The following is a 23,241-nucleotide window of genomic DNA, read 5'->3' on the forward strand; positions in this document are numbered from 1 at the left end:
GGCCAGAGTGAAACGTTTAACTGTAGCCAAGCAGTTACCTTAAGTAATGAAGTAATATTGAAGTGAGGCTGTTTGGAGAGTGATTAGTCATTCTTAGCTCCGAAATCTAACAATAGCTAAATTGAACTATTGGTACCCAGGGTGTAGTTGCATCTCCACAATCTGAATGCACAGAGTGAAATAAATTGGTTATAACATTATGAATATCATCAGATATGTATATGTTTTGTCTTAGTGTATTAGAGAAAAGTTGGAAAGGGTAAACAAGCACTTACACAAACATTATACATCTTACCAAGATTGTACCTTTTCTTTCAAAAGGATATAGGGCTAAAATAACTGCTATCACTATCCAGCAATCTACATCTAGCTTGTCCAAGGATGTGTAGCTTGTCCAAGTATGTGTTCTCAGTCCATTACCACCTAGTAGATACTTGAGGGCTGGATGCTAGTTATGACAGCAGTTGTGCAGTTATGAGCTGAGAACCTTTCATTGCTCTGCTTCCTATTGATGGTTTTCAACGGCAATAAAGTCCTTGTCAAATATTCTTTCATATTATTGCTTGCAACACAAGGCCTATGTTTTTGCTTGCAAACACATGTGTGATTTAATGAGTCTCTTATATTCCATTCATAGCAGTCTTTGTCTAGCTTTTATTTAATTGGATTGCAAAATAATATAAGCTTTACCAACAAAAAGACATTTTGGAGTGTTTACTCAATTCGATATTTCTTTAATTTTCACCACTGGAATAAATGGGTAACTAAGGTGACTGGAATTTGTTTTCCTCATGCTAAACAAAGCTCTCAGACATATTGCCGACTATATGTACAGGAATCACATTCACATGAAAAAATGTATCACAAGCTCAAATGTTGATTGAGAATGATGCTCCATTCTACAATTTATTTGTCGTAGGATCACTTCCCTCTCATTTATGTCAAGGTCAAAAATTGAGTATTGATTATTTCAAAATGTACAGTTTCTAAATGACAGAAATCTGGAAGAATGAACAGAAAACTTTTCAGCGGATCACAGAAAAGGCTAAATAAAGAGAAAAGTATTGAAGGGATAAATTGTCTAAAATAACATCACTGTCTCCATCAGCCATACTATTGATTTCCCGATACAAACGCTCATGCAAGATGTAACAATTTATAGGCAAGACTCCGTCTCATGGGTCATGGTGGACCAGAGATTTGTGTTACACTGCTTCCCCCAGCTCTGATTACAAAAGCACCTGTTTAAGATGCTAAATATGTTCTAATGTTTCAAAATCAGTGAATGTGCATGGATTTGTTCCTATGTGCATGTGTGTAAGAAAAGGTCTTCTTTGCCTGGTCAAACTGCTCCCTAAGTGTTATAAATACAGTAGTCTTTATCTTCACACCACACTGCACATCCCACCATCCACTGAAAGTAAATTAGAAAAAAACTAAATACAGGGTATTAAAATATAAAATATCAAATTGATTCAATTGATTCAAGTGTTACAAAAACACTAGGCGGTTATCAATCACTCGACACGCAAAGCAATATTTTTGCCATTGTTCAGGGGCTCTTGGCTGCAGCCTCATCAGCTTTATGATGTTGTATAGACGTTATATGGACACTGATGTGAAGATCTATGCTAATGACTCACTTCTTGTTTTATAATGCAGCAAGGTCATGCAGGCTACTGCAATCATATGCTAACACATGATTTACCTGCATTTTATTTCTTGCATGTCATTAAATCCCACTGTGGAACACTTCCATAAACCCAATAAATAATCTAAGACTCAAAGATTTATGTCTCTCTCGATCAAACAGTTAGCAATCACTGAGCTGAGGTTTAAAAACAATTGTTTGCAAATAATATTTTCTTACTTCAGCTAAATAAGGTTAGCTCTGATATCAGGTGCTTTAGCTGCAGTTTCACATGAGTTGAGTCTTATTTTTTTCTGTTTGTTGAGTCCTGGGGCCTCATTCATAAAATGCATCGATACAATCAGATTTGATCCTAAATTCCATGGATTTACATTACGTTTAAGGAAGTGTTGCACCGATAAAAAAATGTAAAGCAACATTTATTAACAATATCAGCTGATAGCACTAGTTTGGTTTTTCTGCTTTTTTATGCTACCTTGTTTCATAACACTGATACTCGATATAAATTGTAATAATAACTTTATTCTCTGTATTTCTATATGTTGTCCATGTTTCAGAGTAACTGGTTTCAGTTATAAAGGAAACACTGAAACAAAAAACATAAATCGCATCGGGCTCACATGACCTTGATGATGCACGAATAACTGAATACAATGACAGCAGAATTGCAAAGTAATTCAAAGTAAGAGTTGTAGGCTAATTGTCTGATGCATTTTCCTGCACATTTTTAATTCATAGGAAATAATCTGCATTGATCATCAGCTGTTATTTAACAATCAGCTAATGTCTGATAATTGTTTTTGTCGGCCAATACCAGTGTTTGGCCGATTCATTGGTGCATTGCTAGTTTGAAAGGAAACAAATCAGTATTCATAAAGGCAGAAACTGACTAGAAAATGTACGTATGCATAAACATTTAGGAATTTGTTGTATGTTCACATTTACAATAATTTTATGCATCTCTTGACAAATGAGACCACTAATCTTGAGTCAGACTCTGTGGTCAGGATTGCTAACACAATTAACTTTCACTCCAGCTTTTAACTCTGTGACTGACTGCATATTTAGCAAGGCAGAAAGGATAACCGGTTGTCAGTTCACAAAAACTCACAAAAAGACAGTTCAACTGCAAGATTGCCTCGCAAGAAAGATAGCACACAGGCCTCTCCACATCATAGGGCAACACAAAGATGAGTGTGTGAAAAAAACTGTAAGGCAGAGAACAATGGAACAAAGTTAGAGGTAAAAAGAGCAACGTTCATGAAAGAATCTTAAGAGTCAGAAAAATTCATCAGAGGAACTGTTGCACTGCAGAATATGTTTAGAATTTTGTTTGCATCTAAAGAGTTGAAGAGGTGACAGTGACGACAACTGAGAAAGTTTCTCACATACTCCAGTCAAGATATTGATGACTTCAGATCTAGCATGCTTTAAGCAGTCACTGTTATACTATCAATTATCAGTTATCTGGTGAGACAAGTTATTCTACAGAAATTTAGAAAAGTTTTTGAGGTTTAGCTGTATTTTGAAAGCACATCCCGATTTCCATAAATGTTTCTAGAGCTCTTATCCAACACACTCCTACATGACAGCACATTGCAGATGTATGTGCTGTGAGATAAAGGAGCCTTCCAAATAAATAATAGACTGCCAAACATTTGTTTGACTTCTCAATTGAGATTTTTGAAATTGAGAATCTGAGCTTGCAGATGTTTTTTTTATTTCTTTTTAAAAAGTGTGCCTCTTTGAAACAAATGAGAGAAGACAGAACTGTAACATAAAAAGACTGAGATGGATATACAGTAGATGAGCTTACTGCTCTAACAGGATGAATTTGAAGAGGAGATCTCAGCACATATCATCTGAAGCACAATCAGTATGTACAAAATGACAACTCAAATTGATTCAGTTGATGTTATTGAGACATAACTTTCATCACTTTGGTTATATGAGGTAAAATGAATAACACTGAAGGGATGAGTTTATTCTACATGAGTTAGTTTATGCTAAAAAGTGGTTTTCTGAAAAGTATATGTCAAGTAATCACTATTTAAAATGTATGTGAAGTGATCTTTTCACATCAATTTGACTTTTTTTAAAATCTACCAAAACATTTAACTTTCTGAAAAGAAATGTAGTGAAGAACAGTCCAAAATGACCAATATTCCAAAGAATCTCAGTAGAAAGTAGTTGGACATGCACATTTCCACTTTTATTGCAATAGTCAATCTGAGTGAAATGCTAGGGGCCGGTTGAAAGCATCCATTCAAAGCCTGTGCTTACCAACCAACTTAGGCATGAAATGTGATGATGGCCCTGCTCTTTGGCCTTGCTGCTTAACACATGAGAATATTCACTCACATATTATGCAATTATGCTAAATGGCTTCTACACTGTTACAACAGATGTTGTTTGATTCCATCTGAATGAGGTAATAGCTGCAATTTACTATGTGTTCACCCTCTTACCTGTTGATACGCAATCACCCGCACGTGGTAGTGACATCACTCTGCTTACATTTAATATATAATTTACAGTCTATAAATGTAATTAATGTTAACGAATTATACAACTTTTCAAAGGTCTAAGGGTTCAACATTGATATCCGATCTCTGTTTCACGATAGCAATCCTCCAGATACAGCAATTTAGTTATTTGTGCCAGGAGTACAAATGAAAACACGCAATATCAAAACGGGACTACATACCTTTTTTATGAAAATGTGATGGCCAGATGAATCCAGTTCGCCACACTTGGGTCAATTGTCCACGACAAGCATTCATTGAAAAATATCCAATAGCACTTTTTGTCCATAAAAGTGATAAATCGGAGAAATATTGATATATTCTCCATTGTTTACATGAGATCTCACCTGGAAGAATTACCCTTCGTCATCGTTCTTCAACAAACTATGCAAACTGAGCAGCATTCATGTTGTAAAACTGTATATGATCTTATATATTAGAGTCCCATAAACAAAATGAGCCTGTCTCCGAAGTCTATTTTTAAAAATGGAGAGCAGTTTTATTCATAATAGCCAAGCAGTGCAGTCAGATTTTGTGCCGTCTTGAAAGGCGGAGCCTTTATTTTACTCTGTACACCGGCAGCGATTTTACAGAGAAAAAAGCTAAAATTTTTTGTTAGATCATCTTAAAATTTGAAACATAACATCTTTAGACTTGTGGCTTTGAGAACATTGCAAATTTAAGAAATAACAACATATATTAATTCTTGGGAAATAAAGCCCAAAGTGTCTTCTTTCAAAAGATATTCATATTTTCATGGTTTGTGCTCAAAAAGGGGGTGCGTATCAACAGGTTAATAGGGAATGTAACAGGGACTATGTAAAAAGTGATGCGACTAATACATCAGCATATCAATAGTATTTTAAGACTTCACATTTTTGGAAGCAATATACAAACAAAACAACAGCATATCCAGAAAGCCAAGAACTCATTACATTTACTGCTACTAGAAGAATGCAGACAAATATGGTCTGTAGATGACAATCAAGTGACTAAGAAAGGGTGGACACATTGCACTTCCAGAGCTTGTTCAGAGACCATCTCAGCTTCCAAATATGCCTACTTCCCGACTATATCATATGCCAAAAGCACTGTCAAATGAGTAGGTCCGAATCGTCAGTATTCTTAAAAATGTAGGCAATAATAATAAGAACAAGAAAATACCCTGATGACCTACAACATCTGCTGAGTTTTTGAAGTATGCATACATTGGACAATTTACTGTTCCATAATAATGCAATGAAAACTGAGGACATGTCATACTCAAAATGATGAATACAAATAAAAGAAAAGGTCACTCCTTCTCAAGTGGTCCAATAATTGTAAAGTTGGTGGCAAAACCACCAGTTTTTTATTTTATTTTACTTGGTTTAACCACAACGGTCATCTTTGTGTCATGGAACACAAAACATTTCAGTTGTACAGCTGTTTACAGAAACCTCAATATCTGGGTATACAAATTCTGATGCAGCTCATGAATACAAAATACAAAGATCTGTTACCCACCTCAACATGGCCTTGCAAAATCTCTTCTTCAGGAGTCTCAAGTGCCACAGTAACAGAGGCAAATGGACGGCTGGCCATCTGCTGGCGCTCTCGCATTATTTGCTGAAGAAAAAGAGAGAAAAAGATATGAAAAAAGTGCAGACACTTGACTTCAGATATGTCTACTGAAACACAAAAAACGAATATACCAATGAACACAAATTAACACAGTTAAATTTCCCACAATAACTTTCTAAATATTATTAATATTTACCACATTTTAGAACAATAGTAAAGTCATCAAAACTGTGAAAGAACACAAATGACTAAGTTAATATCTAGATCTGCTATATGGGGATTATATTTATGCTTAATTGTGCAGCAGTAACTTAGTATATCTGTGTATGTTCTAGCAATAGCAAGTCTACATACTTGCTACACAGCAGGAGAAGCAGCACCAGCGTATAAGATCTAGTCCGCAAAGACCAATATCCTATGAAAATATCATACCCACATTAACATGCTAAATATTTCCAAGAGTTGTCATGACCGAAATGAGAATTATACAGTGACCAAAAATTTAAAACAAATAAAAATCAATTTTTTTAGCTTCTTGAAAGTAAACACTCTTTGCTTATAAAGCTCTGCACACAGGTAATTTTCCCAACCACTTTTATTAGGAATCTACCTAGGATGCTTGTAAAACTTTTGAACTTCACTTCTGGTCATTTTCTTTTTCAACATTTCATATGTAGGTGCAATTTATATGTATCTAAAAGACTTTCAAGCAATAATTCAAACATAAACCTTGATCACATCACATAAAACAGAACTAACATGTGATTAATGCAGAATCCAGACTTTTTACAATTACAAACCAGATGTTATTTCTGTCTATAATTGATTAGCTTGAGGGCAGACTCCTGCATTTAAAACAAAGAACAAAACTGTTTATATTCTGTCTTTAGTATGCAAAATGATATCCCATGGTGTCATGAGCCACAGCTCTTATAAACTGTTCTGCAATGTAAGTGTGGCCAATAAAATAAATGTCTGTAGGCACAGAACCCAACACATTCCCAGTAACTTTTCCCATTTCAATGTTGGGCTCGTGATGTGTAATTTAAAAAAAATTAAACATCTTGACTATTGTCAGGCCAAGTCAATAGTCTTATTACCTTTAATTTGCTTCATTTGCAGGCAATGGCACTTTCAAATCAAAATATCTCCAGTGTATCAATGCTAATTGTCACTCAGACACTACAAGCCCAGTGTTTGATGTGCTTTTTATAATTAGTGGGTATCATTGCCAGTTTCTCTTGTCTGTGGCAGGAGGACAGACATATTAGACTATGAGAGGTAGTCAAGGTGAAGGATGATAGGGTGCTGTGAGTTGATTAATAGTCCAGTCACAGTGATGACTGTTAAAACAAGTCTGGGCCATTTATGTGTGAATGTGTGTGTCATGGCCAAGAGACAAAGAAACTCACTAGTAGAGCATGGTTTATGTTCCCTGACAAGTCCTTCAGAAGGTTAGAAGGACACTGTGGCATCTCTCATCAGAGCCTGTAAATGGCCCATAAAATGCATAATTAACCTCCACATGCTGTAAACAATGTTTGTCTGACACACAATGGTTGTATATGTGAGTGTGTGTGTGTGTTTTGGATTGCCTTTGTCCCAACTGAAAAAAAGAGCAGTGTACATTTATACTATGGATTTGGCAAACACTTTCATCCAAAGTGACTTGCATTCAAGCAATACATTTTACCAGTACCAGTTGAGCTAAAAAAAACAACAAAAAAAAAAACAGACAAACAAACACCATTGTCTGTTTAGGGTTAAAGTAATAGTTAATTATTTCATAATACCTGTATGATCTGTCAGTTTTGTACGTTTGACAGTGACAAAAGCGTTTTTATATATTTTAGAAGCGATGGCTAGATACATATGTATGCTATAATGTAAGAAAGTGATCATTGAGGACAATAAAAAACAAAAACAACAACAAAAAACATCAGAACCTCACAGTTCTGGAAAGTAGGGGACATGTCCACTTCTACAAAGCTAGGTTACTCACTAGCAGAAGTACATCGATATTCTAGAGAATATAGATACACACAGAATTGATTGTATTCTAACACTTGAACTCACTCACTATTTATACTGTGTACTGTATGTCATGCACTAAACCCCTATCCACAAATGGTATAAATGGCTTCTTCTGGGAGCTGTGAATGGCTGAACAGAAATGACCCACATTTCTTGGGCAAAATAGCAATAAAAGGATAAGAATACAGCGATTTCCTGATGATTTAATGGTTGAATTCTTGCCTGCAATGCTTTGATTCTTGCATAACCTGACAACACAGTTTTACTGCTTGAATGAATGGAAGCAAAATCACTAAAGCTTAGTATCCCAAGATTCCTTTATACTATATTTCAATAACTTCTGTTAAAGTTATAACTACTTCCTTCAACTACAACTACTTCCCTCTTCAAAAATATATATTACACCAAAAGGATTACACCATTTTAGACATACATCGCTGAAGCCGAAAGATACAGTTCATTAGGATACATAAAATAGACTTCTAGAAGTAATTCATTAATGACAGTCTACTTACAGTATATCATCCTCTTCAATGAACAACACATTCCAAGGATGTACGGTACTGGTTGAACTTCACTGCCTCCAGGCTGGCTTTCAGAATCAATGACACCTCCCCTGGGTTTATCCTGATTTATGTCTTAATTACTAATCTGAGGCTGATGTAATAATGCAAACCTTTAATCAACCAATTATCCAATAATGCAGACATGCATTCTCACTTTTAGGCCATCTGAATGCAAAATAGCAATCCCTCAATAAAATATAAAATTGTTTCAATGTTTTAATCAACTACTATTCGAAAGATTTAAATTATATGACACACTAAGTGTAATAACAAAGCTTAATCTGTTATAGAAATCACAAATGATAATCATAGATCAATTTGAAACACTCAAAATAGAAAAAGAGAACACAAAAAGAGGACAACAGATTCAACTGATTATTATATGTAATATAATTCAGGTTTACCACCCTTATTGACCAAAGAATTTTCATGACTTATACATTAACTTTCCAGGAGCTTGTGATTACTAAATAGATTTTTTTTTTGCTAACGAATCATTTAGAGCTGTTGTGCATCGTTTCAACTAATTCACTGAAAAGAACTGATTAAAATAATGATTCACTCACTAATAGGACATCACTACGGTTTGCGAGCAAGTTTTACTCACACTCCGAGAAAAACAAGTATCCACTATAGAAACATCCATGACTTGTGAGATTGTACTTATTTACATGCATTTTCAAGGCCTAGAAAACACTGAAAATTTGTTAGCTAAATTAAGCATTTTCAAAAAAGTTTTTTTCTTCTTCACATAATTGAGATCTAAAGGTAGATTTGTTTACATTTAAGAACATAGAAGAGCATAAAAGCATAGCATAACCAAATCAAAAGCATAACATCAACCAAAGCTTTTTCACCCTTCTGTTAGTTTTCCATGATATGCTGCTCTATCGAGTGTGTTAATCTTTATTTCAACAATGGGATTTTGATATTGTGCAAGTTCCTTTTTACTATTAAACACTAAAATAGTAAACCATTGTAACTTGTGTGTGGACTGCAATATGATCAAATTATAGTAACTGAATATCTGTATAGTAAAAAGGAAGTATGCTACCCATGGTCAGTATAATGATGCAAGATAGGATAAAAGCGTGCACCTCATCCTTTTCAACACAAAATGATAGAAAACGTACCAAAGGACCTCTCAGCTTAGGTATCAAAAGCACCCAGGCATAGGTCTACATCCCCAGTGCCTTTTTCCAGAATGGTGCTGCACAGTAACTCTGGCTGATAACAAAGTTTAATTTCCGGCTTTTTCCTGAATATTTTTTTATTTATATATTTATTTATTTTTGAGAGAGAGAAGAAAAAAAAAACATGTATACTGTACTTTCAATCACAGAATATTAAGCTTTGTGTTACCATAAAAAAGGTATCTCTCAAAAAATGCCTCGGGTTACTTAACTGTAACTGTTCCCTGAAAAAACAGAACGAGATGCTGCGCTGATTTAGCGCTTTGGGAACGTCTTTTAGGAGTGACCAGCTGTGAATATGTGTGCAACACATAAAATTGACTAGAATTTATAGCCTCTGCTGATTACATCATCAGGATGTGCCGATACCAGGAGCTATAAATCATCAGGTATTTTGTCTGACAAGCAGTCTTGGAGCATTCTCAGTGCGGCGCATCTCGTTCCAGTTTTTCAGAACAGGGGTTACAGTTAAGTAACCCGAGACGTTCCCTATCAAAAGCTACACTTTGATGCTGCACTGATTTAGCACTTTGGGAACGAGAATACCCACGCCGCCGCACTGCGGATGTCTGTACCCTTACGGTTGTGTAGTTGTGCTCACAAGAGCATGATAGGTCTCAGACATGAGCTTGTGATGTTGACTCAAGGATGTAAGAGCCCGGAGTGGCATGATCATCCAAACTATAAAATCTTATGAATGTATGCGGAGAGGACCAGCCTGCCGCATTACAAAAATGCTGCAGAGGGACCAAAGCCAAAGCTTTAGAGGAAGCGACCCCCCTGGTAGAATGAGCCCTGATACCTACTGGCGAAGCTTGAACGTGAGCCTCATAGGCCAGGGCAATAGCATCCCTCACCCAATGTAACACTGTTTGTTTTGTGGCGGCCGCCCCCCTGTTACGGCCCCCATGGCAAATGAATAGTTGCCCTGACTTACGCCACTGGCTAGAGCGGTGGACGTAAGCCTGAAGGGCATGGACTGGACACAGTCCTTGAAGTTTCTCCTGATCCGGAGTTGTAAACGGCGGGGAACAGAAGGCATCAAGAGTGACCGGATGTACGGCCGAGAAAGGAACCTTAGGCAGGTAGTCAGGATGAGGGTGCAAAATTGCTTTAGCCATTCTTGGGGCAAAATCTAAGCAGGATGGAAAGGGCCTGCAAATCCAAAATTCATTTTAAAGAAGTAATCGCCATAAGAGTCTTGAGAGTCAGAAAATTATCAGACGCTGACTCTAGAGGTTCAAAGGGGGTCTCAACCAGACCCTCAAGGACTATCACTACATCCCATGAAGGGATCCTGGTTCTAACAGGAGGTCTCAATCGCATGGCTCCATGAATGCAGTGAGCGAGCAGAGGATGTTTCCCAATGGCATACCGTCAATCAAGGCAAGGCAAGCCGATAGGGCAGCCACATAAACCCTGATAGTGGTGGGGCATGTGCCTGCTGATAATTTTTCCTGCAAAAAGTCACGAACTGAAGCAATCTGGCAGTTAACTTGATCTGCATTATGTGCAGTGCACCATCTTTCAAAGACACCCCTTTTATTGGCATAACTTGTTCTAGTAGAAGGATCCCTAGCGCTCAAAATGACTTCAGGTTAAAGCCCAGTGTCCCTCAGTTGGTACCCTTCAGGGGACAAACATGAAGGTTCCACAGCTCAGGCCAAGGATGAAGTATCATCCCCTGCGCCTGAGAAAGAAGGTCCCTCCTGTCCGGAATCGCCCAAGGTGAGCCGTTAAGGAGAAACATTATCTCCGAGAACCATACCCTGTTCGGCCAACGAGGTACTATCAGTAAGAGGCAGGACCCTTGCTGGCGAACTCTGGCAAGGACTCCCGGGAGCAGAGAAACCAGAGGAAACGCATACAGGCGCATTCTGGGCCATGTATGCACCATCGCGTCCAGACCCAGGGGGGCTGGGTGACTCAGAGAGAAGTAGAGGGGACATTGCGCTGTCTGATGGGAGGTGAAGAGGTCCACTTTTGCTCTATAAAATCTCAACCAGATTTGTTCCACTCCCACATCAGTATGTTCTGTCTGGACACTATTCCCACATTCAGGCATCCAGGAATATACATTTCTCTGATTGACAGGAGCTTGCCCTGGGCCCAAAGGAGAACCTGCCGTGCCACTCTGTTTAGCTGGCGTGAATGTAAACCTCATTGATGGTTTATGTAAGAGACTACCGCTATGTTGTCCACCCGCACCAGGACATGGCAGCCTCACAGGCACTGGAGGAAGTATTTCAGGGCCAGAAATACAGCCATCAACTCGAGACAGTTGATGTGCCTATCAAGCTGATGACCCTCCCATTCCCCTTGAGCTGGACAACCATTTAAGACCACTCCCCAGCCCGTCAGGGAGGCGCCTGCTGTTAGCAACTTGCGACGGCAAGACGCACCTAGAGTGTGACCCAAGTTGAGGAACCGGGGTCTGAACCACATAGAAAGGGTACGTAGCCCCTTGGATGAAATCCCCTGGTTTTGAGCCAGAACTGAAATGGTCTCATGTGCAAAAGGCCCAAAGGAATCACAGAGGATGCAGATGCCATGAGACCTAGTATTCTTTGGTACTGATGAACAGTGCAAACTTGGCCTAGCCTGACTTTGCTTAAGGTTATTCTAAATTGTCTTGATTCAAGCGGGAAACAATTGTGTCTGCATCATGATCAAATCCCATACGATTCCATATACGTAGTTCTCTGAGTGGGAGAGAGAACGCTTTTCTTGTTGTTGAGTCTCAAACCCAGAGAAACCAGATGAGCTAAGATGATATTCCTGTGCTGTAATGCCAGTTATTGTGACTGTGCAAGTATCAGCCAGTCATCTACATAATTCAGAATAGGAATGACCCAGAGTCGTAAAGGAGCCAGTGCTGCATCCATGCTCTTCGTGAATGTGCGGGGTGATAAGGCTAGGCCAAATGGAAGAACCGATATTGGAAAGTTTCACCCCCGAAAGCCAACCTCAGGAACTTCCTGTGTTGTGGCAGAGTTTCTATATGAAAGTATGCATCCATGAGATCCATCGTGACCAACCAATTTGAGACACGACCGTCTTGACGGTTAGCATCTCGAACTTGAGAGCCTTGACTAAGCGATTCAAGCCTTGAAGGTCTAAAATCGGAAGCAATCCCCCATCCTTCTTGGGAACCAAGTATCTGCTGTAGTAACCTGACTCTCTCTCTGGAAGGGGAACATGTTCTATGGCCCGGCTATGGCTCAGTTGGTAGAGTGGGTCAGCCACTGATAACAGGGTTCGAATCCCGGCCCACACGACTCCACATGCTGAAGTGTCCTTGGGCAAGACACTGAACCCCAAGTTGCTCCATATGGCAGGCTAGCATCTTACATAGCAGCTCTGCCACCATTGGTGTATGAATGTGTGTGAATGGGTGAATGAGTCACAGTGTAAAGTGCTTTGAATACCATTAAGGCTTAAAAAGGTGCAATATAAGTGCAGACCATTTGACCAAGAGATTTAGCAGTTCTTTCCACAGTAAACATGCTTGTTCCGGTTTCACGCCATGCTTTGTTTCTGAGCCTCCCTTCTAAAAGGACCGGGGCGGGGCTGGGTGGCCAGCAGCCCCTCCCCCTGACTGCTGCAATGATGGAATTGCCCAAAGACTTCCTCATGACTCTTCACCTCCTGAAACCTGGTGATGACTGTGTTCATCGAGTCACCAAAAAAGCCAGAAGGTGAAACAGGGGCATTGAGAAGGAATACTTTGTTCTTATCTCTGATGCCCGAAAGGTTCAACCAAAAGTGTCTCTCCATGCTGAACAAAGCAGTCATCGACCGGCCAATGGCACGAACCGTCTGTTTGGTCACCCGGAGAGACAGATCCGTGGCTCGACGAAGCTCCGAAAAAGCCTCTTCATCGACCGTACTGCCCGCACACAGGTCCTTCAACAGGTCAGCCCGGTATGCCTGTAACACTGCCATAGTGTGTAGGGCAGCACCAGCCTGACCTGCTGCCTGATAAGCTTTCCCCACGAGCGTAGAGGTGGTCCTGCACAACTTTGTGGGTAGAGTAGGTCTCTTTAGTGATGATGCCGAGCCAGGCGAGAGATAACCCACGAGTGTCTCTTCTACCAGCGGAATCATGGAATACCCCTGTGCCTCAGTACCCACGATGGTCGAATATGTTATATGTTACAGGTGACGAGGATAAACATTAAATCCCAATAATATAACACTTAGAATTTTGCATGAACAATACAACTAAATCTCATGAAAAGCCACAGCTGCTATCCAAAGATATCCAAAGATAACAGAGGATATACTGTACACAATCCTTTAAAATAAGATAAAGGAAAATTGGGCTTAATTGAAAAAAATCCCCCCAAAAATTGTAATATACCCAGATTGATATTTTTGTGGTGCACAGATTATGTCAGTATGCCATCTTATTATGACAGTCTGTTAATAAAAACATTTCTGAAAGCAGTGACAAGTTGCAGACCAAACCAAAAGACTAAAAACCTAGGCATGCAATCTATTTCAGACTGAGCAGCTGAGTGATAATTAGGACAATAGTGACTTGTAAATATCTAAAATGATCTTCAAGCTTAAGAAACATTTAACTTTGACTCCTTGGTGTTGATTGTGATGTATCACAGAGAGGAAGATATAGCAAAACCAATCTCCAGAGCCTAAAATGTCTGGGGTGAATGGCATGACTGTCTAGCAAAGTGATTTGTTAATTACTTTAATGGTTGGTTTGGATGGACAATCAAACAGCAAAATAACTTCTATTTAAATTCCTATTTTTTGGCCTGGTCTTAAATATTCTTTAGCTATCTGATTAATTTTCTATGAGTGAAAATGGGTCTTCAAGTTACACCTTTAAGCTCATAAAAACTTATTTTTTGTGCATGAACACTGTACATACAGTAGATCAATTGTAATAGAACAGAAAAGGAATCTAATTCCATTTTATAAGCCCATACAAACACAGCAGTCCTATTGAGGAGGTTATGTAACTCTGCTGAGCTGAGCAGAATGTAAGTGATGGTCTGATCCATCTCTGTACTCATAGAACTACTTTATAAATGGACCAAATCCTTTCAGTCCTGGAACATGACCAAGTCTACAGTCTACAGAGAAAACGAGGCAGAGAAAATAAGTGAAACTCATTGAGTAGGAAGGGTTGGGGGAGTGACTGATTTGAGAGAGAGGGGAATATAGATGAATATGGTCAAGTAGTAATGGAGAAACTAAGAGCATTGACACACTCTTCCTAGAGAGTGAGTGAGCAGAATGGAGGGGTGCCAAGCAATGTGTTGACAGAGAGTGTAAATCACCCTCCGTTGACATTTCACACAGTGAGCGAAAGGAGCAGGAGTGAGACAATTTAGTGGTCATCACTTATATCACATCACATCACATTAGCCCTCATCAACAGTGCTCTCTGACGCTCTTATCAGCTACTGTTCACAGCTCAGTGTGAGTGTGTGTGTGTATGTGTATGTGTATGTGTATGTGTATGTGTGTGTATCAGAGTTGGGCAAAAAATTATAATGTCTGAACTAGCTCCCTTTCGATTCATGAGTTGGTATTTTAATCAAATTGGCCACTCTCCACAGGATGCTAAATTGGAATTGGAATGACAGGAATTTTGGAAAATGGCTCATTAACTTCCAAAGTTAATTTATTATAAAAAAGTATGTACATATAACTTAAATATAAAATATTTACAACATTTCATCTCATTGTCTGGGAATACCCCTTATGCTGCGCATATATGACAACATGTTTATAGGTAAATTATACTAAAAGAAAAAGTACTGCTGGTTTAGCGCTTTGAGAACGTCTTTAAGAGTGACCAGCTGTGAATATGTGTACAACACATCAATTAAATTGACTAGAATTTATAGCCTCCGCCGGTGAGATCATCAGGATGCCGGTACAGGGGCTATAATTAGATAAGCCACAGGTGCATCGTCAGATCTTTTGTGTTCAGATCAAAACTCCGTGTGTGTTGTGCTTCTTGACCTGTCAGAACTTTCTACTTTCCTCTGTTAGGAGTTAGAATTTGTTAGGAAGTGTGCAGAAACCGTTCTCTTTTCAAAAAAAAGAAAGAAGAATGACTGATAAACAAGGCAAGCGGTTTGTGTTCCCATGTTTACGCTCTATGGTTGAGAGGGACACACACCAGTTTTGTTTTGTGTGTTTGGGGGAAGAGCATGCTGCTCTTGCATTGGGGCGGGTGCGAGCAATCTGTTCTCAGTCAAAATGCTTCGTACTCGTCTTGCTAACTTCCGAGAGTCAGCGCCCACTGTTCCATCTTGGGGCTCTCATATGGATCTGGCTGAGGAGCGAGAGACAGGTCCGTCCCTATCACTTGCTCTCTCCCCAGATTCAGCCAGTCCTTCTTATGATCCTGAAGCACGCTCTAGTGCCTCTTCGGTTCATGAGGGGGACCTTGAATCTCTTGAGTCTGCAGACTTCGAGCTACCCACCTCTGAGCATTCCTCGCATGATAATAAAGTGGCGGAGGAATTACTCGAGGTGATTACTTGGGCGGTGACCTGGCTTCAATTAGATTGGCCACGCAAACAAGAGACTCCCAAGCGCTCCAAACTGGAGGACAGATTTCTGCCTGGTGGCAAAGGGAAGGGAACGCCTCATCAGTCCCTTCCTTTCTTTGATGACCTCCATGACGAGCTCTCTAAATCATGGAGGGAACATTATACTTCCCATGTCTTCGTGCCCTCGACGTCGACATATTCGACTATCGTGGGTGCTGAGGCACGGGGGTATTCTTTCTATGTGAAACTGGAACAAGCATGTCTCCTGTGGAAAGAACTGCAAAATCTCTTTGTCAAAGGGGCCATAGACATGTTCTCCTTCCAGAGAAAGAGTCAGGTTATTACAGGAGATACTGCCTGCTTCCCAAGAAGGGTGGATGTCTGCGTCCGATTTTAGACCTTCAAGGCTTGAATCGATCAGTCAGGGCATTCAAGTTCAAGATGCTAACCATCAAGACGGTCATGTCTAAAATCCAACATCACGATTGGTTCATCACGATCGATCTCATGGATGCATACTTTCATATAGAAATTCTGCCACAACACAGGAAGTTCCTGAGGTTGTCTTTCATGGGCGATGCTTTCCAATATCGGGTTCTTCCATTCGGCCTAGCCCTATCACCCCGCACATTCATGAAGTGCATGGATGCAGCACTGGCTCCTTTGCGACTCCGGGGCATCCACATTCTGAATTATATAGATGACTGGCTGATACTAGCAGTCACAAGAACTGGTATTTCAGCACAGGGATATCATCTTAGCTCATCTGGTCTCTTTGGGTCTGAGACTCAACGTCAAAAAGAGCGTTCTCTCTCCCACGCAAAAAAAATACCTATCTGGGGGGTTGTATGGAATTCGATTATGATGCGGGCACAATTGTCTCCCGCTCGAATAGAGACCATTCAGAACACCCTGAGCAAAGTCAGGCTAGGCCAAGTTTGCACCGTTCAACAGAATCAACGAATACTAGGTCTCATGGCATCTGCGTCCTCAGTGATCCCTTTGGGCCTTCTGCGCATGGAACATTTCAGTTGTGGCTCAAAGCCAGGGGATTTCATCCAAGGGCCAGTCTCATAAGGCTGATAAGGGTTACGCGTTGTGCGCATAACCCTTACATAGTCTCTTACATAAACCATCAAGGAGGTCTACGTTCATGCCAGCTGAACAGACTGGCATGGCAGATTCTCCTTTGGGCCCATGTCAAGCTCCTGTCAATCAGGGCAGTTTATATCCATGAATGCCTGAATGTGGGAGCAGATTTAATGTCCAGACAGAAAATACAGACGGAAGAGTGGAAACTCCACCCCGAGGTAGTGAAACAAATTTGGTTGAGATTTTACGGCGCAGAAGTGGACCTCTTTGCCTCCCAACAGGCAGTGCAATGTCCCCTCTATTTCTCTCTGAATCACCCAGCCCCCCTGGGTCTGGACGCGATGGCACATACATGGTCCAGAATGCACCTGTATGCGCTTCCTCCGGTTTCTCTGCTCCCGGGAGTCTTGGCCAGAGTTCGCCAGCAAGGGTCCTGTCTCTTACTGATAGTGCCACGTTGCCCAAACAAGGTATGTTTCTTGGAGATAATGTCTCTCCTAGACAGCTTGCCTTGGGCGATTCCGGACAGGAGGGACGTTCTGTCTCAGGCACAGGGGACAATATTTAATCCTTGGCCTGAGCTGTAGAACCTTCATGTTTGGCCCCTGAAGGGTACCACTGAGGGACACTGGGCTTTCACCTGAAGTTATCGAGACCATTCTAAGTCCTAGGGCTCCCTCTACTAGAAGAAGTTATGCCAATAAATGGGTGTCTTTGAAAGATGGTGCAGTGCACATAACACAGATCCAGTAAGCTTCCAGATTGCGTCAGTTCTGGACTTTCTGCAGGGAAAATTATCAGCAGGCACATGCCCCGCCACTGTCAGGGTTTATTTGGCCACTCTATCGGCTTGCTACACTTTGATTGACGGGATGCCTTTGGGGAAACATCCCCTGCTCACTCGCTTTTTTCGTGGAGCCATGAGTTTGAGACCTCTTGCTAAGACCAGGATCCCTTCATGGGACTTAGCAATTGAGACCCCATTTGAACCTCTAGAATCAGTGTCTGATAAACTTCTGACTCTCAAGATGGTTTTTCTTATGGCAATTACTTCTCTAAAAAGAATTGGGGATCTGCAGTCTCTGTCAGTCTTGCCATCCTGCTTAGATTTTGCCCCAGGAATGGCTAAAGAAATATTGCACCCTCATCCTGATTACCTGCCTAAGGTTCCTTTCTCAACTGTATATCCGGTCACTCTCAATGCCTTCTGCTCTCCGTCGTTTATAATGCCGGAGCAGGAAATACTTCACGGACTGTGTCCAGTCTGTGCCCTTCAGACTTATGTCCACCGCACTAGCCAGTGGCATAAGTCTTACAGAACTTACAGAAGAGAGCAAAATAGCACTGCTACAAACAACTGTAGAGTTCAGTCTGTCACCACACATTTCAGGGGACTACACACACCAAATCCACGAACACACTGAAGCTAAATACAGTTGCCAATCCACTTTTGAGTGCTAAATCTAATTCTGAAAACAGATTTAATTAATTTAGTGGAGTGAGAACTGCATTCTATGACCAAATTCACTCCTGTAAAATTCTGGTAGTTTCCTTCAGACCCACACGTCATGGTTCAGTGAGAGCACACTGTTTCAAATCAACACAAGTATAAAAAAGACAACACAGTGCCTCTGTCAATGGTTATTTGATTACAAATTTTGGATTATAATGATGTTTCTGCTCGCAAATATTACTTTATTTAAATATATCTAAAACAAAACATTCTTTCACCAATTACAGGCTGACCCTGTGTGCTCATGTAAATGCCTTAAAAGGTGTTCTTCTATTGGGGTAAGGTCATAAACAGTATAAGCAAAAAATTATACATGTACACTTTTGCCCATTAACCAGATAATGTGTTGCTTGCAAACACCTTTACCAGCATTCTTACCAGCTTATCCGATGTGTGCGTGTTAGCATGCCTGTTTAACTTTAGATGTCAAAGCAGAGAATAACCCAATTATTAAGTCTCATGTAAACATAGGTTTCTTACGTCCTTCCTTGTGTAATTTGGTAGTTGTCAGCTTATTGGGGGAAAACAATACACGGAAAGGCAGTTTAGGTGAGTATGAATATGGCCAAAGTGAAACTACAATGCTAGAAAATGCTAATAATATGCGTATTATAAAGAATGTGCTCATGGAATACAAACAAAATTTCATTAATTTATACCCCCTTGATTTACCTTTCTATCTTTTATTACTATTCATCCTTATCATAGTACTGGGTATGTTAGATGAGGATTTAAAAATTGTGTTGACATATCAGAAGAGGGATGCTAATGATTTACTCTGGTGAGCAAGTCATCAAGCAATGTTCCCCTTCTGTCACTCACCCGACCTTGTGTCGAATGACAGAATTTGCATGTCCTGCCCCCAGACATCCGGGAATAAAGGGAAGCGGGCTTGCGTCTGTCATTCAGATTTTTTCTTCGAAGCCGAGCAGTTGTGCAGCAGAAAGCTGAAGTTCACTACTGTTCCACTCACCTCTGTTGGCAGAGCACTGCTGTTGGATCTACGGCGTGTTAGCAGTGGCTTTCTCCTTCTCTGCACGCTGTGCAGCCCATGCCACTGGGCGCCTCAACAGCGTTTCTGTCTAAAATAGTGTTTACTTCTAAAATAGTTTGTTTTCACTCACAAAAGAGCAATACACAGCAGGCGTTGATCGTCCTTTTCAGGATAGGTCTTTTTAAAGATGCCCTTCCACCCCTGTGTAGTTCCTGGATGCGGTCAATACCTCTCTAAGACTGATGGTCTTAGACGCTGCCTCGTGTGCCTTTACTTCATGTACTCACTGCAAGTTGCGGTTTTCATTTCTCAAAGTGAATGCCACTTCAGCCGACCCCCGCATCACTCCTTCTTCCCACGGGATTGAGGATGACCCGGTTGGTGATGGAAGTGATTTGGGGATGGTAGCGGGCTCGGTTTCGCTGGGTAAATCCCCACAAACAACCCGCCCCCTGGCACGCTTGCTTGCTTTTTCAACGCCCCCGTCTCCCAGCTTGGCCTCTTTGGCGACACCGTCGACGACTGCCCAACAGTTTTTGGCAGTAAAGAGGCAGATGGATCTAACAGATCATGCCACGGCGCCGCCCCAGCGCAGCACATGCCCAGTCTGCCTGCTGAGGGCATCCCCCTGCGTCCAAATAACAGGCAGCTCCGCCTCAACCCGGGCCCAGCTCCCAGCCCCCGTCTCCAGGACCCCCTCTAGGACCCGGAAAGCTCCTAAGACCCGGGCAGTCAGATGTTTGCTCCGGAGCTGGTATCAGGACCACTCTGTCCCCCGGTGGAGGGCAGGGAGGAAAATCTTAATTTTCCTTATTTTCTTTACCCACATTGTCAATAACAGAGCTATTTCCTCACTACCTGGGTCATCCAGCCGGTGCGTGCCATTCTCACGGCACCCCGGCATCACAATCCTACAGTCCTGGTTCCCTGGACGCAGTCCCCTTGCCTCCAGACCCACGACTGCAAAGCCCTGGCAGGCCGGCACTAATGAGTTCTAAAGACCTCTCCAGGAACTCTTACTCAGTCTCTAACCCGCCCCTTGTTGGGTGCGCGGAGCAAGGTAAATGCTTTGAGTCTTTTCGTAGCACCCAAGCCTTGGGACACGCTTTTGCCTCCTGACGCGATATTACCTGCTCCCCCCCGCTGCGAAGCCCCACCCGGTACGTAAAAAAATATAGTCCCTCTAGTGCCCCTCGCATGGAGCTTGGATGCATGGTTTTCGCTATCCAACCCATCGCGTTGGCTGGCCAGGATCATCCGTCTCGGCTACACGATTCAATTACAACTCTGCTACTCAAGGACGGGATAGAGCCCATTCCTCCAGCCGAGATGAGCCCATTCCTCCAGCCGTCTCAGGCACCTCAGCCGTCTAGGACTTCAGGTCAACTGGGAAAAGAGCAAGCTCGCCCCGGTTCAGAGCATCTCTTTTCTGGGCATGGAGTTGGCATATGGCATCCTTGGCCGCATTCGCGCGGCTCGGGTTGATGCATATGAGACCGCTTCAGCACTGGCTTCAGACTCAAGTCCTGAGATGGGCATGGTGCCACGGATCATACCATGTGTTAATCACACCTTCCTGCCATCAGACTTTCAACCCTTAGACAAACCTGTTTTCTGCAGACTGGAGTCCCCCTACAGCAAGTGTCCAGACATGTCGTGGTCACCACAGATGCCTCTCAATGGGATTTGGGCGCCGTGCTCAATGGGCACGCAGCCGCTGGCTCCTGGATCCCCCGGCTGTGTTGGCACATCAACTGCCTAGAGTTGCTGGCTGTATTCCTTGCCCTGCGGTGATTTCTCCCGCTGATCCGGGGCAAATATGTCTTGATCCATTCAGACAGCACCGTGACAGTAGCGTACATAAATCACCTAGGTGGCATGCGCTCTCACATGTCACAACTTGCCCGCCATCTCTTACTTTGGAGTCAGAGTCACGCCACTCATAACCAGAGCATCCTCAACATGACAGCGGACATGTCGTGACAGGTCTCAGCCAGCAGAGAGTGGAGGCTCCACCCTCAGGTGGTCCAGCTGATTTGGGGTCAGTTCGGCATGGCACAGGTAGATCTCTTTGCCTCCCAAGACAATTACCACTACCCGCTCTGGTACTCCCTGACAGAGGCCCATCTTGGGACAGATGCGCTGGCACACAGTTGGCCCCGGGGGCTGCGCAAGTACACATTTCCCCCAGTGAGCCTTCTTGCACTGGTGCTGTGCAAGATCAGGGAGGACGTGGATCAAGTCACTTTGGTGACTCCTTACTGGCCCACTCGGACTTGGTTCTCAGATCTCACGCTCCTCGTGACAGTACCTCTCTGGCAAATTCCCCTGAGGTAGGACCTTCTTTCCCAGGGACAGGGCACCCTCTGGCATCCACACCCAGACCTCTGGAACCTCCACATCTGGCCCGTGGATGGGACGCGGAATATCTGGGTGACATACCACCTGCAGTCATAGACATGATCAACCAAGCCAGAGCTCATTCTACCAGGCAAATTTATGCCCTACAGTGGCGCTTGTTTACAAATTGGTGTTCTTCCCAGTCTGAAGACCCGCAGAGATGTGCAGTCCGGTCAGAGCTTTCATTTCTTCAAGAGAGGTTGGAGGGGAGGCTGGTCCCCTCCACGTTGAAGGTGTATGTAGCCGCTTTTGCGGCCCACCACGACGCAGTGGACGGCAAGTCCTTGGGTAAGCATGACTTGATTAACAGGTTCCTTAGAGGTGCCCGGAGGCTGAATCCTCACTGGCCAAGCCTGTTCCCCTCTTGGGATCTCTCAGTGGTCCTCTCAGGCTTTCAGAGACCAGTTGAGCTCAAGGCCCTCTCCTTGAAAACGGCACTCCTGATAGCGCTTCCATCAAGAGGGTTGGGGACCTGCAAACGTTCTCTGTCAGCAGTACTTGCCTGGAGTTCAGTCCGGCAGATACTCACGTCATCCTAAGACTGTGACCGGGCTACATGCCCAAGGTTCCTAAAACCCCCTTCAGGGATCAGGTCGTGAACCTGCAAGCGCTGTCCTGGGAGGAGGCAGACCCAGCCTTTTTGTTGCTGTGTCCGGTACGTGGTTTGAGTATCTATTTGGACCATACACAGAGCTTTAGATGTTCTGAGCAGCTCTTTGTCTGCTTCGGCAGACGGCGGAAAGGGAACGCCATCGCCAAACAGAGGTTAGCTTACTGGATTGCTGACACCATCTCCCTGGCCTACCAGACCCTTGCGGGGGAAGAAGTGTGGAATCCTCATGGGCACTGGCCAACGGCACCTCCCTAGCAGACATCTGCAGAGCAGCGGGCTGGGCAACACCCAATACCTTTGCGAGATTCTACAATCTCAGGGTTGAGTTGGTCTCGTCCCGTGTTTTGTCAGGTCTGAGCCGGTAGAACTCTGTAATATGGAACAGCTGACCAGGTGTTCCGCTTGCACCTAGCGTCCTTCACCAAAGTGATCCAGTGCGCTCTCTCTCCCAGGTTGGCCACTAAGCTCTCGCTTCCTGGATGTTCTTCCTCCCTAGCCTTCTGGCCTGCGAATTCAATGGAGGAATGCGACCAGACCCACTAAGATCTGCAAGTGCTCTGTACT

The 23,241-nt window shown here is 42.4% G+C and overlaps 1 protein-coding gene across 2 annotated transcripts in view; it reads right to left on the reverse strand.

The window, feature by feature from the left end:
- Positions 1 to 23,241, reverse strand: part of atrnl1a (attractin-like 1a) — a 421,271-nt gene that overhangs the window by 66,190 nt on the left and 331,840 nt on the right. For both annotated transcript variants that reach the window (XM_052150500.1, XM_052150501.1), the window contains one exon: positions 5,683 to 5,784. In XM_052150500.1, the coding sequence (XP_052006460.1) occupies positions 5,683 to 5,784 (102 nt within the window). The remainder of the gene's footprint in view (positions 1 to 5,682; positions 5,785 to 23,241) is intronic.

The sequence above is a fragment of the Xyrauchen texanus genome, chromosome 20 (genome assembly GCF_025860055.1).
Source record: "Xyrauchen texanus isolate HMW12.3.18 chromosome 20, RBS_HiC_50CHRs, whole genome shotgun sequence".
Lineage (NCBI taxonomy): Eukaryota > Metazoa > Chordata > Actinopteri > Cypriniformes > Catostomidae > Xyrauchen > Xyrauchen texanus.